Below are 15,107 nucleotides of genomic sequence, written 5' to 3'. Positions count from 1 at the left end.
TGGCATTCTCTGCCGACCCAGAAGCACCAACGGCAATAAAGCAATTTGGTTTCACATGACCAATTCTCCAACAAAACACACAGGAAAAAGATGTTACGTCGCATCTGCTGTTGTATGTATATAATAAGCTGTAATACTACTGGTCCTGGATCTCATCATCTTGTCTCTCTCTCTCTCTCTCATCAATTACGCATACTTTGTTCATTAATCTGTTTGAACGTGGAGAAGGATGACCATCTCTACAGCCTTGGTTTCTTAATGCATTGGATCACTCCATAATTGCTAACCAACGTCCTTTTTCTTTTTGAGCCAGGTTGTCTCTATCTCCTCCTCTGGCTTCCTCTCGACTCGAACTGTTAGTGTGTCATTTTTATTGGGTTGGGTCGTCCAGATAGGTTTAAGCCAAATATAAGCTCATAAAAAAGGCCAAAATTGATTAGTCTCATTAGATTAAGATAAAACCTCATCTTAATAAGGATATAGATAGATTTGTTTGGGATAGTACATAGTCAAATCCATGTAAAATTAAGATGGACATGTTAAAGATGGAGACTTTATCCTAGATACTTTTCCCTCATAGAGAACAAGAAATACATGCATGCTTTTTGCAACACTTCGGAAAATTACCTAGACTAATTTTGGAAGCCAAGGCTTTGCTTGGATTGAAAAATGAAAAGAGGATCTTAATTAGAAAGACATAACTTGTCAACTTGGCTTGTTGAAATTCATATCCACAGTAATTAGAGTAACATCACTTTCTTATTCTTTTTGTTTTTTTAATAATTCATTGTCATAACAAAATTATAATCACGTGTTGCACATGCCAGCATGAGATTTAATTTAGCTTAGAAAGCAAGTATACATGAACATGCCTATGCATCAAAATCAGGCAAATCCTATAATTATAAAGTATATATGTATTAATAGGAAAACAAGAGAGATAGTAATATGATATGATAGATAGGATTGATATTGGGATTTGGGAGGGAGAATTAGTGAGGCCATAGGAGCAGTTGCATGCAGGGAATGTGCAGAACATGCTGTACAATGCATGCTGCTTTACTGTCTTCACCATCACATGCCATCTCTCTCTCTCGATCTTGCCATGCTTCCCTCCATGTGCTTCCCTGGCCCATCCCTCACTTTCACATGCTCCCCTTTAGGGAAGCCACAACTAGCTCACAACCCCCCCTTCTTTTCTTTCATTTACTCATTTGACCTCACATTCATTCATTTATATCTAAATTCCCATCCTTGTCGCTAACACATATGTGCAAGCTGCCAAGCTTTGTCTTTGATATCTTACGGGATTCATTCCTAAGAATTAATTGTTTATTAGTTTTCAACTCTCGGTGATCTGGGTCAAAAGTCCGAGCGGATTGGTTCTCTTGAGTCGTACTTAGACTCGTAAAATGCGTCACTTATTTGAGGGGGAGATAAAACGCGTTACTTGTGTGAGAAGAGTTTATATACCATTCAGTTGGGTTATGTTATGATATGAGACTTCCACTCTTGACACGTCTACTCATCCTCCAATCATAAGTGATTAATTTAGTCCTCTAGTGGTAAGGTAATTTGATTCCATATTTGAGGGTATTCTGGGAAACAGAAATTGAATTGCCTCAACTTGGCATGTGCCATTACAGATAGACAGGCTTTTGCAGTCCCACTGGCTCCAAGTGTTTGCGACTTTGCGCCTTCTTCCCGCTTGAAATTTTCAAGTGGGATACGAAAATGGGTTTATTCTTTCATGAAGTTACAAAACTAACCTCCATGCATGTGTAAATATCCATCTCTATGCATGGTGGGCCTGATGATTATTGGTCCCCAGTTATTGTCCTTCATGGCCTGTCCTTGATATTTGCCTTTTGATATCTAGGATCTACCTACGGATTTAATAAACATAAAATGCAATGTAATTAAGCATCACAAATTCAAACCACAAAAAAAAAAAGAGCTTTTGATGCTTGAGTAAGGGTTAACTAAACTACTTGGGTGACAACCTGGTGGTAAATATTTTTGGGACAAAACTGTATGAACTTGGAAGATCTTGAGTTTTATTCCATCGGGAGCAATATCATTGTGATAATGTGTTGGGCTTTGACTCAATTTATCATATCGTGAGGTGGGAAACTTCAATGCGCATGGGTCTAGTGGCCAGAGTTTGCGCTCGTATCGGATATTCAAAAATCGAACTTATATGATATCGTTATCAATCATAAAAAAAAAGAGGGTAAGGTCAACTAACAAGATTAATTTTATCTCTAATTTTTTTGGAAGGAAAAAGTAGTTGTTACATACCCTTCATATTGTAAGATTTAGTCTCTCTTCAATCTTAATTGTTTGCCTATTTTTTCCCAAAGATTTGGAAAGCAAAAACTAAAATAAAAAATCCCAAAAGATTTTAAGCAAAAAAGCCAACACCAACAGTGGTGATTCTGTGATAAATGAGAAACCAAGGGGCGAGGTTTCAATCCTCCATTTACTTAAACTCCCTCTCCCTCTCCCCATCCCTGTGACAAACTCTCTCACTCCCTCTCTCTCTCTCTCTCTCTCTCACACAGTCTCACACACATTTGTGGGTTGAAAGTTGAAACCATGAATTCGACGCTAACGAAACCCAAGAGCTGTTTGAGGAAGGCAAGAAGAAGAAGTGGCTCACAAAGAAGATCAGCCCATGCAGTCTGCAGAGGTCAAAGAAGCAATGTTAACGAGAAAGGCAAGCTCTCGGACAAGCTGGAGGCACTCAAGAAATTGATTCCTGCCCACAACAACAACAACAACAACAACAACAATGGAAAGACAGTAAAACCAGATGATTTGTTCCAAGAAACTGCAGATTACATTGTCTTGTTAAAGACCCAGGTTGTGATTTTGCAGAAATTGATCCATCTCTATGGACCCACAGCAACCACAAGGGATGAAGAACAAAATCAATGTGTATCATCATAGTCAACTCTTTTTTTTCCCCAAGACTTTCCAATGGCAAAATGTGAAATCCCTTTAAATTTTGGTGTTAAGGTTTAGTTAATTTCTGACGTTTGAGGTTTTTAATGGCATATCTGTTCCAAATTATATCTCCATATTCATTCTTAGCCAACTCAACCACATTGGGCATTCATATTTTGCTTAGTTTAGCTTTTAATTTGAAGGATTTCTATATATAATAATCTCCTTGAGAGTGGGACTCTTTTGTTTGCCAATTCCCTACTTTCCAAGTAAGTACATTTACACTTTTTTTTAATGCTATTCAAGATGCAGAATCTGGCTTTCTTATCCTAGCGTTTCATTAATTCAGTTGAAGTATTGTGCGCTTTGGATCATTCTCGTGTCCAGGCGTATTTATTTTAAAAAATGATCTCACATTCACTACTCAAATCATAACCTCTTTTAGTTTGAGATAGTGAGTATTTAAATTACTATCTAAATGGATCCAACACGCACAATACCTTAGTTGGAATGAAATGCCAAGGTAAGAAAGTCTGATCTCTGCATCCACAATTATTTAAGGTTTAAACCTACAATTAATCTCTTTCTTCATTCTTTGAAGTAGATCTAGTTTTATTTTATTTTATTTTTGTTTAATCAGAATTATGAGGCTAAACCCCTTAAGGATGTTTTTTAGCATTAAAAATGTAGTAAAAGTGTAGGAAAAAAATATGAAAGGAAGAGTAACTGGTAAGTAGTGCAGTGCAGGGTCTCTTTCTGATGCTGGCTCCGGGGGAGGCATGTTGACAGGGCCACCATGTTAGAGGCTATTAAAGAGAGTTGGTTGGTGACAGACAGTGAGACTAGACCAGTCACAGTGATTCTCATTTTAACATTCTGCAGCAGCAGGTACTAGTCGCAAAGCATGGAGGAGCACATTTACATTCACATTCCTGATATATATATAATACTCTAATAATTAATATCTCACTGGAAGGGGCAGCAGCAGTGAAACATTGTCATTGTGTTGACACTGACTATTTACTTACTCAAAACCATGTGCAATAAAGCCAAATTTTAAGGATTTCCTTCCCATTCTGTCTTTTTTTTAATTTATTTATATATATTTATTTTTTATTTCCTCTTTCTAAGAGCTCATTAATTTGATTGATTGTGGAGGGAAATATCTTGATATCTTCCCCATGTCAAAGTTCAATAAAGTATTTGTGATATATGGTGGATTGAAAATGAATTATTCTATCTTATTAATCCAAATTTGACTCTTTAAATTGGGGAGGATTCTTTTATTTTGTGGCAATCAAAATCTTCCAAATTTACATGAAAAAAAAAATACAATTTAATATCATTTAAATAAACCTCTATAGAAAATAATACTTAAATCATAGAGTACTTTCTCTCTTTTATTTCCAAAATTTTCACTTTACATAATAATATGGTGAACCTTTGAGGTCAAATTGTATGAATACGGAAGGTTCGAAATTTGATTCTCATCAAGAACAATATCCTTGAGATCACGCGTTGAGTTTTGATCCAATTTATCATGTGAAAACTTCTGTATATACGGGATTATCTGTCTGAGTTTAGACATATATGAGATGTGTAATGGACAAATTTATATGGTAACAATCTCGACCACCCAAAAAAAAATATTTTCAAAAAAATATTTCCAGGGTCCCTTAAACAATTCCAGTTGGAACTAACCAGCGTCTCCGCGGGCCTTCATTTGAAGTCATTGTGGACTCGACCTGGCAAAACTGACGCACAAGATGGTCCTTCGGCCTCTACAATTATCGATATCTCTGATTTTTTGGACAGATTGTCAGGGGAGAGGGTTCTTCTACCATATGCGCTTGATAAGCTTTATTGGTGGTGTCCGCAGCAGATCTTCAGTCTGTTCATGGTCTTCAGGTATCTATTAACCAATTGTTCAATATCTCTTCGCGTCTTTGGTTTTTGTTCCTTCCCTTCCCTTGGATTCCTCTTTTGGTTGTTTGAGAATTGAGAATTGTTTGGACTATTACGAAAATCAAATTTACATGTTAGGTTTTGGTGCTTGTACAAAGCATGTAATTATGTAGCTCAACCGTGGTTAGGGCAGTGGAGATGGATGTGAAATTGGTTTTGAAGATTTTTAGAGGACTTATCCAGAAGAAATCGAATTTAGATGTGCTTGGAAAGTTGCAAATGCTAGGTTTGATATATGTGTGGAGCAGAAGTAGACTATGTTCCCTTGTGGCCTGTTATCCATGGTCAGAATAGGCAGGTAACTTCCTTCCCTTACAACCATTTACAATTTTCTAAGATGTTGGAATAATACATATAAAACTTATGTCCTTAGCCATTCAATGAAGTTGTTGAAATTTTTGTGGGAAGTACCTTCTTCTTTGATGCTATTCGTGATCTTTTCTTTGAGATCCAATGCCCTTTCCTTGTAATTTTTGTTGCCCAGTAGTTGCTCTATCTTATTCTTAATTTCACTGCTTGTTATGATCCCACTCTGATCCCGGTTAAAGCCCAAGCCAATGCTCCAAATATCACAGATGTAGCTTTGGTTGATGAACTGGTCAGCAAAGTAAGGCCAGCATAACAACGGGACCCCATTATTCACGCCTTCAATGGTGGAATTCCAACCGCAATGGGTTATGAAGCAAGCTATGGAAGGATGAGCAAGAACCTTCTTTTGAGGTGCCCAATCAACGATCTGCCCACGATCTCTGACTCTGTCTTGAAATTCCTTCAGATTTGTTCCTTCTGTAATATTAGGACGAACAACCCACAGGAATGGTCGGTTCAAGAGTTCTAGCCCGTGGGCCAATTGTTTAAACTGAGTTTGGTCCAAAACAGTGGTACTTCCAAATGCAATGTATACAACTGATTCCGGTGGCTGTTGATCAAGCCATGTTAAACAAGTTGAGTCTTCTGGCAAGAAATTTCCTGCTAAGTTTTCAAGCTGGTTGCTTGCATGGAGAGGGCCTATAGGTACAATATGTGGAGCTAACGTGAATGCTGCAGGCTCAAGGTCATAAGTTGAGTTGCAAAGCTGCCAGTCAGTTAATTTCATAGACTGGTTGTTTCTAACCATAAGCTGAAAAATATGCTTCTGTGCACTTGTATTACCCAGGCAAGCCCACACAAAGTGTTTGGTGTTCATGGCAGGCATGGTTGGCGACAACTTTATTGTCTGTTCTTTTGTAGGAGTCCCTGCACAGGAAATAGCAATTTGTATTTAGCAAAGATTTGCCTGTAACTTCTGGTTCTGCTAACCAGACTTTCTGAGGCCTATTGAAGGAATACAAATTTTGTTATTTACTGAAAGCTGTCTGCAATACTGATCGTGTTTCAAAGGGGAATGTAAAGTAGATACAATTAAGTCTTAGGAAATGTTTCATGTGAAAGAATCTAGGTAACACAAGAGGGGGGGTGAATTGTTTTACCCTTAAAAATATGTCAATTTTGAGTTTAAACCTACTGATTTCAGATTACTTTAAATCTTATAGAAACTTGATATTAGTGAATATAAGCTTGAGGTCTAGGTTAGTTCAAGTAGGAATCAAGTACTAGAACTAAATACAACAAGCACACACACAAATAAACAAGTAAAGAGTAGGGTAAGAGAGTGCAAACAGATTTATAGTGGTTCGGCTACGTATAGTCCTACATCCACTCCTCAAGGCTCCTCCTTGAGAGTTTGAATCCACTATGATTTGCTTGTTGAAGAGCCAAGCCTCTCTCTTTACACCAGCTGTTGTTTAAAGTGCCAACTTCACTTTACAATGGCTGTTTTGGCTTACCAAGTGCCAGCCTCACTTTCTTGTGATTTTGTAAGCTAACCACCAGCACTTAGACTCTTAATTGTGTGTACAAAGTGACTCTATAATGATCAAGGAGTGTACAATGAAGCTCGAGTATTTTCTGAGTAAGAATGAAGGCTTGAATGCTTGTAAAACTCTCAGAGAATTGGAATCAAGTTCTGTATCTTTCTATGAAGTATGTATAAGCATTTATATGCACTAGAATTCCTAAATATGTCCGTTGCATTGAGCTATACCTTTTTGACCTTTAAAGCTTTGTGATATGAAAGATTTCAGCTCCCATTTATTTCTTTTGCAGCTGTCTTTTACTTCTTGTCTTCTCCATTTATTTCTTCTTATCTCTTCAATAATTCAAACAACTTATGTCATCTCTTTTATTTCTTTTACAGCCACATTTGACTTCTTATCTCTTTCACCTACTTCATTGCTTTTCTTTTCAACAATTGCAGCCATCTTTAACTTTTTGCAGTAACTTGAACATGTGATGTTTGTAGGTGCTAGGAAAGTCTTCATAATTTAATTTTCAGCATGCTTTGCTAGCTGTCATTTCAAATCAGCTGCTAATCTTTATTTTCTGCACTCATTCATTGAATTTCAGCAAACTTTGACTTTATAGGATGACAACTTGTGATATGCTAACTTGTCTAAGAGTAGCAAAGGCCAAAACAACAAGACAATTCATAGTGAAATCTGGAACCTGAAACTTAGTGACTTGTAAGCTTGATTAAAAGCTTCATGTCTTGATCTTTGTTAGCCTTGCAAATTAAAGCATTAAAGGATAGAAACAAGTTCAGAATATAATTAAGAATGCATGGCAAACATAGAACACATATTTTGATCAACATATAGAATGCACACTTCATCATCAAAACTCATATCATAACATTCTCCCCCTTTTTGATGATGACAAAATAATTTAAGTCTTGATGTTTGTCAATTTGTCAATGTTTCTCCCCCTTTTTGGAATAATCAAAAAGAATAATATTGAATGCTCCCCCTGAAATGATGCATGGTAGAAACTAAGATGTTTGAGTTAAACCTAGTTCATGTCTTAAGAATTTAAATCTCTCAGAATTCAAGGGTTTTGTAAAAATGTCAGCAAGTTGGTGAGTAGTGTCAATGTATTCTATGCTAACATTACCCTTTATGACATGGTCCCTGATAAAATGGTGCCTAACATCTATGTGTTTGGCTTTGGAATGATGCACAGGGTTGTTTGATAGATTGATTGAACTTGTGTTATCACACATAATTGGGATTTTTGAATATGTGAGTCCAAAATCACTTAGTTGTTGTCTTATCCATAATAGTTGACTACAACAGCCCGCTAAAGCTACATATTCTGCCTCTGTGGTTGATAGAGCCACACTGTATTGCTTTTTAGAATACCAGGAAACTAACATTCTTCCTAGAAATTGACATGTGCCAGAGGTACTTTTCCTATCAATTATGCTGCCTGCATAATCAGCATCAGAGAAACCAAACAAATCAAGGTTTGATTCTCTAGAATACCATAATCCTAAAGTAGGGGTACCATTTAAGTATCTAAAAATTCTTTTGACAGCTTTTAGATGTGATTCCTTAGGATTTGATTGAAATCTAGCACACAAACATACACTAAACATGATATCTGGTCTACTGGCAGTTAAATATAGCAAAGATCCAATCATGGATCTATAGAGTTTTGAATTTACCTCATTGCCTTCTGAGTCTATGTCAAGTTTAGTTGTAGTAGCCATAGGAGTTGGAGAAGGTTTAGCTTTGTCCATTCCAAATTTGATCTGAAGATCCTTTATGTATTTGGTTTGATTGATGTGTGTTCCCTTAGGCGTTTGTTTCACTTGTAAGCCAAGAAAATAGGTAAGTTCACCCATCATGCTCATCTCAAACTCCCCCTGCATTCTTGCAGCAAATTCCTTGCACATACACTCATTAGTAGCTCCAAAAATCACATCATCAACATATATTTGTACTAGTAGTATATCTTGATCTTTAATCTTAATAAACAAAGTATTATCAATTTTCCCACGGCTAAAACCACATTGAATTAAGAAGCTGGACAGCTTCTCATACCAGGCTCTAGGAGCTTGTTTTAATCCATAAAGAGCTTTATTTAATTTGAAAACATAATCTGGATGTTTCAAGTCTTCAAACCCTGGTGGTTGTTTAACATACACTTCTTCATTAATTTTTCCATTCAAGAAAGCACTTTTAACATCCATTTGAAATAATTTTATTCCTTTGTAACATGCAAATGCAATTAATAGTCTTATGGCTTCCATTCTAGCTACGGGTGCATAAGTTTCACCAAAATCAATGCCTTCTTGTTGATTATAACCTTGTGCAACTAACCTGGCTTTATTCCTTGTAACTACACCACTTTCATCCATTTTATTTCTATAAATCCATCTAGTACCTATGATTGATTTATTTTCTGGTTTTGGAACTAGTTCCCATACATTACATTTTTGAAATTGATCTAATTCTTCCTGCATGGCAATAACCCAATCATTGTCATCTATAGCTTCACTTATATTCCTAGGTTCAATCTTAGAAATGAGTGCAACAAAATTGAAAACATTAAGAGATGATAACCTGGAATTTCTGGTCTGAATTCCTTCATGTACATCACCAATTATTTCTTTTGGTGAATGATATGTTGTGTACCTTGGTTTCTTTGGATCCACTACTATGGTTGGTATTGAAGTTGTGCTTTCATGAGTTTCATACTCATTTTTCTCTTCTTGTTTCTTTGTTCCAAAAATGTCAATTTCCTCTTCAGAGTCATCTTCCTTCTCTGGAGAAATTGTACCAGCTTTTTCCTTGTTTGTTAATTCTGCAATTTCTGTTACTATATCCACATTTTTCTCACAAGAAGGTGTTAGAGTAGATAATTCATCAAATTTAACATGTATTGCTTCTTCAACACATTTAGTTCTTTTATTAAACACCCTATAGGCTTTACTAACCAATGAGTAGCCTAAAAAGATACCTAAATCAGATTTGGAATCAAATTTGTCTAGATTATCCTTGGTATTTAGAATAAAACATTTACATCCAAAAACTTTAAAATAGTCAACTCTAGGAGGTCTTCCATTCCACAACTCATAAGGGGTTTTCTTAAGAATAGGTCTTATTGTTAACCTATTTGAGACATAACAAGCTGTATTTATTGCTTCAGCCCAAAAATACTTAGGTGAATTGTTTTCAAGCATCATAGTTCTTCCAATTTCTTGTAAAGTTCTATTTTTCCTTTCCACCACACCATTTTGCTGTGGTGTTCTAGAAACTGAAAAATTATGTGAAATACCTTGTTCATCACAATATTTTACAAATTCATTGTTCTCAAACTCACCTCCATGGTCACTTCTTATTCTAGATATGCAACAACTCTTTTCATTTTGCAATTTCTTTACTAGTTTTGAAAATTCAGTTAAGGCCTCATTTTTATGTGCTAAAAATAGAACCCATGTAAATCTTGTATAGTCATCAACTAGAACAAAAGCATAAGATTTTCCACCAAGACTTTTTACTCTACTAGGACCAAAAAGGTCCAAATGCAATAGTTGTAATGGCCTTGAAGTAGAAACTACATCTTTAGGTTTAAAAGAGCTTTTCACTTGCTTGCCTCTTGTGCAAGTATCACAGACACCATTATTGACAAAATTCAGATTTGGAACTCCTTTAACTAGCCCTCTTTTAGTCAATTTAGCTAAGGTGCTCATACCTATATGTCCAAGTCTTCTATGCCAATTTTCAATTACTAATTCAGATGCAACTAAGCATTTTACAGAACTTGCATGTAACATTTCCAAGTCAATTTTATAAACGTTACCTTTTCTGAAACCAGTTAAAGCTGTGACATTTTCAGCACTTGTTATAAGACATTTTTTCTTAGAAAAACACACATTAAGATCTCTATCTGTTAATTGACTAATACTTAATAGATTGTAAGATAAACCATCTACCAAGAGCACATTTTCAATGCAAAAAGAAGAGAGATTACCTATAGACCCTATACCTAGGATCTTACCCTTTGCATTGTCTCCAAAAGTTACATATCCTCCATCTTCTTTCTTTGTGAAGGACGAAAACAATTTTGGATTTCCAGTCATATGTCTAGAACACCCGCTGTCCAGAAACCATTCACAAGCTTTAAGGCTTGATTTTAGACAAACCTGCAGAAAATTTGTGTTTATTTAGGTACCCACACTTTGTGGGGTCCTTGGTGGTTAGTATCAACAACATATGTTCCTTTAGGAACCCAAATTTGGACAATTTTTTTATTTATAGTTCTTGACCTGAATCTGGAATTTTTAATTACTGAGCTGGTAGAGGCATTAAAATCAAATTTGCTTCTTTCTAATAATGTTTCCTTCAATTTAGTGGGATTGTATCCTATCCCTGTTTTATCTAGATATGGTTTTTGCATAGATAGGATGTTATCAAGCTTGTCTGAACTAGCATAAAATTTTTTAAAAGACTCTTCTAAGCATTTGTTCTTTTCTTTTAGACATCTAAGTTCTTCTAGCAAATCTGAATTATCAGGCATAGTAACGTCCTTAAAATTTTTCAGCTCCTCTAGTTCTATGTTTAAGTTGTTAAGCTTGCTTTGTAATTTACTTATTTCTTCTAGACATGCTTTCTCTTTATCTTTCAAGCTAGTATTTTCCTTTTTCAAGTTCTTGTTTACAAAGATAAGTTTTTCATTTTGATTGCACATTTCCTGGAAAGATTTAAATAATTCATCAATAGAAATATCATCATAATCAGAGTCCAAATCAGATTCACTAACCTCTGCAGAAGAATGAGCTTCTTCCTTAGCAACTAGGCAAAAGTTTGCCCTGATATCTTCATTATCAGATTGGTCCGACTCTGAAGAATCTAGATCCCAAGTAGATTTAAGTGCTTTCTTATCTTCTTTCTTCTTATCTATGTAGTGTGCTCTTTTCCTCCTTGGACATTCATTTTTAACATGTCCTGCTTTGCCACAATTAAAGCAAACAACTTCATCAATTGTTTTACCTTTTTCATTTCTTTTGCTTCTGTTAGGAAACTTCTTCCTGTACTTCATAAATTTTTTGAAATTTTTAACCAGCAAAGCTGTATCAGCATCACTATCATCTTCACTATCTTCATGGGAACTATGTACAGCAAGTGCAGTAGTTCTTTTCTTGCTGTCCTCTTCTTCCTCTACTTCTCTATCCTTCAATTTTAGCTCATGAGTCATTAGGGAACCAATGAGTTCCTCAAGAGGTAATGTCTTCAAGTTCTTTGATTCTTGAATTGCTGTCACCTTGGCATCCCACTTTTTAGGTAGAGATCTTAGGATCTTTTGAACTTGATCTGCATCTGAAAACACTTTACCAAGAGCAGTTAAATCATTTACTAAACCAGTAAGCCTTCCATACATATCAGATATTGACTCATGAGGTTCCATTTTGAACAACTCATACTTATGAACAAGAATATTTATTTTAGAGTCCTTAACTTGACTTGTCCCTTCATGCTTAACTTCTAATTTCTTCCATATATCTCTAGCTGTTACACATGTAGAAATATGATTATATTCTTGTCTACTTAGTCCACAGTGTAATATGTTTTTAGCTTTTGCATTATAGGACACTAACTTCTTGTCATTTTCACTCCATTCACTTCTAGGTTTATCAATCTCTGATTCTTCTTCACCTTTCTTGATCTGTTTTGTTGGTTTATATGGTCCATTTGCTACAATTTCCCATAACTCAATGTCATTTGATTGTAGAAAAATCTCCATTCTATTTTTCCAAAAAGCATAGTCTTTTCCTTTAAAGAATGGTGGTTTATTAATTGACATTCCAAACTCTTCAGCCATCTAATTCTCTAGAATGTTAGTTCTTATGAGAATTTAAAACCTTCCTCTGATACCAATTGAAAGAATCTAGGTAACACAAGAGGGGGGGTGAATTGTTTTACCCTTAAAAATATGTCAATTTTGAGTTTAAACCTACTGATTTCAGATTACTTTAAATCTTATAGAAACTTGATATTAGTGAATATAAGCTTGAGGTCTAGGTTAGTTCAAGTAGGAATCAAGTACTAGAACTAAATACAACAAGCACACACACAAATAAACAAGTAAAGAGTAGGGTAAGAGAGTGCAAACAGATTTATAGTGGTTCGGCTACGTATAGTCCTACATCCACTCCTCAAGGCTCCTCCTTGAGAGTTTGAATCCACTATGATTTGCTTGTTGAAGAGCCAAGCCTCTCTCTTTACACCAGCTGTTGTTTAAAGTGCCAACTTCACTTTACAATGGCTGTTTTGGCTTACCAAGTGCCAGCCTCACTTTCTTGTGATTTTGTAAGCTAACCACCAGCACTTAGACTCTTAATTGTGTGTACAAAGTGACTCTATAATGATCAAGGAGTGTACAATGAAGCTCGAGTATTTTCTGAGTAAGAATGAAGGCTTGAATGCTTGTAAAACTCTCAGAGAATTGGAATCAAGTTCTGTATCTTTCTATGAAGTATGTATAAGCATTTATATGCACTAGAATTCCTAAATATGTCCGTTGCATTGAGCTATACCTTTTTGACCTTTAAAGCTTTGTGATATGAAAGATTTCAGCTCCCATTTATTTCTTTTGCAGCTGTCTTTTACTTCTTGTCTTCTCCATTTATTTCTTCTTATCTCTTCAATAATTCAAACAACTTATGTCATCTCTTTTATTTCTTTTACAGCCACATTTGACTTCTTATCTCTTTCACCTACTTCATTGCTTTTCTTTTCAACAATTGCAGCCATCTTTAACTTTTTGCAGTAACTTGAACATGTGATGTTTGTAGGTGCTAGGAAAGTCTTCATAATTTAATTTTCAGCATGCTTTGCTAGCTGTCATTTCAAATCAGCTGCTAATCTTTATTTTCTGCACTCATTCATTGAATTTCAGCAAGCTTTGACTTTATAGGATGACAACTTGTGATATGCTAACTTGTCTAAGAGTAGCAAAGGCCAAAACAACAAGACAATTCATAGTGAAATCTGGAACCTGAAACTTAGTGACTTGTAAGCTTGATTAAAAGCTTCATGTCTTGATCTTTGTTAGCCTTGCAAATTAAAGCATTAAAGGATAGAAACAAGTTCAGAATATAATTAAGAATGCATGGCAAACATAGAACACATATTTTGATCAACATATAGAATGCACACTTCATCATCAAAACTCATATCATAACATCATGATCCTAAGTATCCCATTTGTTTTCAATTTAGTTAACTCTTCATGCATATCTTATATGAGGGTATACATATATCTGCTATCATAGATGTAGATGCCATAGGTAGGTAAGCTCTTTCGATTACTAGAATTAGCATGACTGAGCACACTGAAGTAAATCATGGTCTCACCATTGTTATCAATAATTCCATCATTGATGAGCTTTGGGATGCTAAATCCCAACACCAACAGCGCAGCTGCTGCAGGACAGAAGGCAGCTCGTTGGATGCCCTTTTTCTCTGCAATTTCCAGTGCCCATCCAATGCTCTGATCTGCCAGTATACAAGTGATCTTTTCACTCTCGGATCCATTAATTCGTTCGATGAGTTCCTCTATCTTTCCTGGCATAACCTGCAATATTGCTCCAGATGCCTTTCCCGGCTGATTCCTACTCTCTCCAGGTTCCATTCCATCCGAGACTGAGACTAGATTAATCTGAACCCCTACATCACCTTGTAGGTTTCTCTTGACTTGGTCATGGTTATACTCTGTGTTTACAAATGTGATTTTAAATCCAAGTTTGGCTAAGCACAGAGATATCTCCACTAGAGGAATTATATGGCCTTGAGCTGGATAAGGTACAACCAGAATATGTGGATTGCCCATTCTATTTATCCCTATTGCTTTGCAGGTTCTAACCTGAATATTGGTCTCTCTTATGCAGCCTAGGGGAAGAAGAAGAAGATGTGAACTAGAACATTGTCTTCTTGCTACCTTTACTTCAATGGAATCTCCAAATAGGTATCTGTCTATTAGATGGCTTTTAAAAACTTTCATTATCTGTCTTTAGTACACGATTCATTAATATTGTTCTCTCTTTCAAAGTTACAAGCTGTCATTGTGGTTTGTTTATTCATTGATGCTTGCTCTGACATCACATTCTCATGCAATTATTGAAGAGTTTTCCCGTATTTGTTTACAATGTGACCTCACAGAATTAGTATGTGTTTGAGATAGCTACTGCTGAGCAATTCTTGTACCATACTTGAATCGTTGTGGACCATGAAAGTATATAGCTACAGATATACCTCAAGTGCTGGCAGGACCACAGTCCTCCCTGTACAGGTAACTTGAAAACCCAATGCCAG

At 35.7% G+C, this 15,107-nt stretch overlaps 2 protein-coding genes across 2 annotated transcripts; one reads left to right on the top strand and one right to left on the bottom strand.

Moving 5' to 3' along the window:
- Window positions 1-2,570: 2,570 nt before the first annotated feature.
- LOC119995838 lies at window positions 2,571-3,171 on the top strand. Its single transcript, XM_038842292.1, has one exon. The coding sequence runs from the start codon at window positions 2,599-2,601 to the stop codon at window positions 2,950-2,952; it is 354 nt and encodes a 117-aa protein (XP_038698220.1). The 5' UTR covers window positions 2,571-2,598; the 3' UTR covers window positions 2,953-3,171.
- Window positions 3,172-4,856: 1,685 nt separating this feature from the next.
- LOC119996146 (UDP-glycosyltransferase 83A1-like) lies at window positions 4,857-14,625 on the bottom strand. Its single transcript, XM_038842680.1, has 2 exons — window positions 14,151-14,625; window positions 4,857-6,150 (listed from the first exon to the last, which is right to left on the bottom strand). Exons 1-2 carry the CDS (start codon window positions 14,623-14,625, stop codon window positions 5,276-5,278), a joined length of 1,350 nt encoding a protein of 449 aa, XP_038698608.1. The 3' UTR covers window positions 4,857-5,275.
- Between the last annotated feature and the right edge of the window lie 482 nt (window positions 14,626-15,107).

This window comes from Tripterygium wilfordii, chromosome 4 (genome assembly GCF_013401445.1).
Source record: "Tripterygium wilfordii isolate XIE 37 chromosome 4, ASM1340144v1, whole genome shotgun sequence".
NCBI lineage: Eukaryota > Viridiplantae > Streptophyta > Magnoliopsida > Celastrales > Celastraceae > Tripterygium > Tripterygium wilfordii.
This window is presented reverse-complemented; position numbering and strand designations above follow the sequence as displayed.